The 3,894-nt window shown below is 36.1% G+C and overlaps 1 protein-coding gene across 1 annotated transcript; it reads left to right on the forward strand.

The window, feature by feature from the left end:
- Nucleotides 1-679: 679 nt before the first annotated feature.
- LOC147474562 (uncharacterized) lies at nucleotides 680-2,346 on the forward strand. The gene is made up of 2 exons (XM_086585115.1): nucleotides 680-1,055; nucleotides 1,553-2,346. Exons 1-2 carry the CDS (start codon nucleotides 680-682, stop codon nucleotides 2,344-2,346), a joined length of 1,170 nt encoding a protein of 389 aa, XP_086441241.1.
- The last annotated feature ends 1,548 nt before the right edge of the window (nucleotides 2,347-3,894 follow it).

Raw genomic sequence — 3,894 nt, forward strand, 5'->3', positions numbered from 1 at the left:
CCAAGATCTATTCTCTAGGGATCAAGTTTCAACGTAGTTCCTTATGAAAAATAATGTGGTATTTATATAGGTAGAGTAGAGAGTCCTTGTAGCTCAAGTAGTCTTGTTGCTTGAGCTATTGTGATAGAATATAACTGTCAACTGATAATTATCTTTTTGATAAGAAATGAATCTGGACATAAATCAATGTATATTAGTGGCAAGCCATATGGCTAAGGTTCAGCCATAGACACATGAGTTAATGGGCCTGTACATTGATCCATGATATTGCGAATTGGGCTTTAGCCCTGTTGATTAAATGAATAAAATAGAGACCCCTACTAATGGACGTTTGCCACGTAGGTGGGGGTCGAAACAGCTTCTTTGCCTATTTTGACTGGTGTGGGACAGAAATTTCCTGGCGGTGCTGCCAATTTTCGTGTTAAGCTTTTACGCCATTGTCTTGTTAATAATTACAGAGTTCTTATTAAGAAGAATGATCCTGATAGAGTCACAGCTGAGTGTTATTTGAAGACTGAAACCAGATGTCTATGGAGAGTTCACGCATCCAAGAAGTATAAGATGCCGAAGTTCTTTGAAATAAAGACAATGGAAGCAAAGCACACATGTAGAATTTGGATTCATCGGCGTTAACAATCCCCGATTGAATAGTAAACTTGTAAAGAGTATTGTTTTAGATATGGTGAGAGACAAGCCTTTGATTAAGCCATGTGAAATCATTGACTATTTTCTAAGGGTATATGGTGTGAACTTGAATTATTACTTTGCGCATACCAGCATAGATCTTGCATTGAAGGAGATACATGGGGACTATGCTTTATCTTATCATCAGTTACATTGGTATGTTGGAAAGCTGAAAGAAACCAATCTAGGGAGTCATGTTGTTTTGGAAAAGGAATCAACAACAGGAAAGTTCAAAAGATTATTTGTTGCATTTGGTGCTTGTATTCACGGCTTTAACTTCTGTCATCCTATGCTTTGTTTGGATGGAACTTTTGTGAAAACAAAATACAAGGGGTGTGTCTTGTCAGCTACTGCCAAAAATGCAAATGGGGGTATGTCTTTTTTGAGTTTGTGAATTTTTACATAGTAGTTCATAGTAGTTTGTAAAACTGAACAAGCATAAACTATAAAAATTTACGTTCACATCAGATGTTTAGCCTATGCATTTTAATATTTACATAATAATTTAGCATATGAAAATTTATTTTTATATATATGAGTTAAGTTTTCATAATGAGTATGGTACATAAAACCAAATCAGTAATTGATGTTTATTTGTGTTCGGTATTTTTCCAAAGTAGCTATGGCGGTTGTACTTTATGAAACTGATGATAATTGGGATTGGTTCTTGGAGCAACTTAGGTTGGTGGTCTCCAAAGATCGTAGGGCTAACTTTTATATCGGCGAAACCATGGTCTACTCGTGGGTGTCCCTCGCGTTTTTCCTGATTCTCATCATGGTTATTGTTTGTGGGGCCTTAAAAATAATCTTAATTCAGCTATGCCCAGCAACCATTGCTTCCGCTTGCATACCCTTGATCTTTTTTCAGACCTTGCCTATGCTGGGACACACCACGAGTTTGAGAAAGTGATGGTTGTTTTTCGAGATGTTTGCGGCAGTCAAGTGAAAACATTTTTGTCCACCATAGGTTATGAGCATTGGTGTAATGCTTATTTTCAAGGAAATAGATATGGCGATATGTGTTCCAATATTGCGGAAAGCTTCAACTCTTGGATCCTACGAGAACAGCACTTGCCTATCACTGCAATGGTGGACAAGATCCGTGGAAAAATTATGAAAATGATGTCTAATCGGCGGGAGTTAGCTAGGAGCTGGACTACTATCTTATGTCCATCTATGAAAACTTTATTGGCTGAGAGGATTGAGGTGGGGAGAAGTTGGGTGGTTCTCAAGTCAAAGGAGGGTATTTTTGAGGTGCATGCTACTCATACTCACTTGGTTGACTTGAATAGAAGTCACTGCTCTTGTAATTGGTGGAGAATCGAAGGATTCCCTTGTGCACACGCACTGTGCTCCATTTTGGATGATGGATTGAATGTGTATACCTACTGTGATAAATTCTTCTATTCTCAGACATTCCGTGATAGTTATTCAAGAGCTATAGTACCTGTGGAGAACAGTAAATTGCCTGCTAAGATAACAAGTGTGCCTTATTTACTACCTCCGGATCTGAAAAAGAAGATGGGGAGACTAGACAAGAAACGGAAACACAGCACGGGTGCTACAAGAGGTAGGAAGAAGAACAAGGGCCCTTGCTATGGCCATCGCAACCCAAGAGTGGGCTCCAGTACTCCTACAACATGCTCTGAACCGGTTCAATGAATTTTTCATCTATTCTTTGATGTTGCTCGTATATGAAAAACAAGATGTCGATGAACTTGTTGGATTTTATAGTTTGATGTTGGATTTTATATGTTATGTTTTTTAGTTGGAGAATGAAAAGATAGTTTTACATAGTAACTTTTGGGGATGAAATTAACTCGACAAATTGACTAACAACTTTATGTAAATGTACTTTTACATAGTCATTATATATGTAAATATATATTTACATAATACCTTTTGGGATTGAAAAGTTCGGAGAGACCAAATATCGTAAATCTAGATTTACATAGTCATTATATATGTAAATCTATATTTACATAGACACTAAAGCTTTGCTTTGCAATTTAGTAGATGTTTGAGCTAGCTTTGCTATCCAATTTAGTAGATGTTTGAGATGAAATGGTGATCAGTTGGATTCATATATACTAAATCTGTCCACTGCAGGAGTTTAGTTTGTCGTCTTCCCAATTTGCACAACCTTGGACGACAACAAAAGAGCAAAAATTGTGCATGCATGATAACTCTTGGCTTTAACATAAAATGGACATATACAAAGGTAATAAATAATGAAATGGACAAGAGGCTGTTATATCGAAGGGAGGTTATGAACAAGAGCGAAGAGTGATTGAATCTATACTACTCATTTTATCGAACCCAAGAGTGAGTGAAGCTATTCCTTTTGGGGTCTACCCAATGTCTATGCAAAACTCCTCCGGTATGCAAATGTCAAGCATATAACAGGAGAGAATTTACTTGTAATTAGATTTTCTTTGTTGGGTCAAAAACTGAAAAATGTTACATTGTAACAGTTGCTTGATCTGGATGAGTTTCATACAAGAACAAGCTTTCTACAAAAAATATCATTAACCTAAAGGCTCACCTGTCACCTACAATCCAAAATCACCTAACCAGTAATTTATAGCAAGCATGGTTCCAGAAACTTAATTTGCTGTTGTTAATGCTTTGTGCAGTTTGCTAAATGCATAACCTACTTTCAGTTGCGTATTAAAAGATCAAGAAGCACATATTACATTTAAAAGAGCATAACGACCTAAAGAGTTGAAAAACAGATTAAACAGAATTGACAGTAAATATAAATGCATAAAGAACCACATTATATATAAACGCAATCTGAAGCTAGTTGCAAAATATGCAGAACAATACTAAACAACTCCAACACATTAACAGTAACATTACATCATAATCGAACACTCCCGAGTTAGAATGGTTCTAATGTTTTAACACAAATAAACACAACGTAATCAACTAGAAATACGGAAAATCAGTTCTTCATTTCTTGCATTCTTCTTTTGGATCCCATTTTTCTTGTTGGTTTGATACGATCTCATATGTCAGGTTAACCCTCAATTGTTTCGCGGCTTCTAGCATTATATCTTGGATAGCTTTTCCACATATTATAGCCTTCACAAACAAAATGACGAAGAAACCACAATCTGAACTGAAAATGCAAAAAAAGAAGTTTAAGATAAGAGATAAGAGATTAAAAAGACATTTAAGTTTGGAAAGTTATGTTCTTACGATTCT

This window comes from Coptis chinensis, chromosome 9 (genome assembly GCF_015680905.1).
Source record: "Coptis chinensis isolate HL-2020 chromosome 9, ASM1568090v1, whole genome shotgun sequence".
NCBI classification, from domain to species: Eukaryota; Viridiplantae; Streptophyta; class Magnoliopsida; order Ranunculales; family Ranunculaceae; genus Coptis; species Coptis chinensis.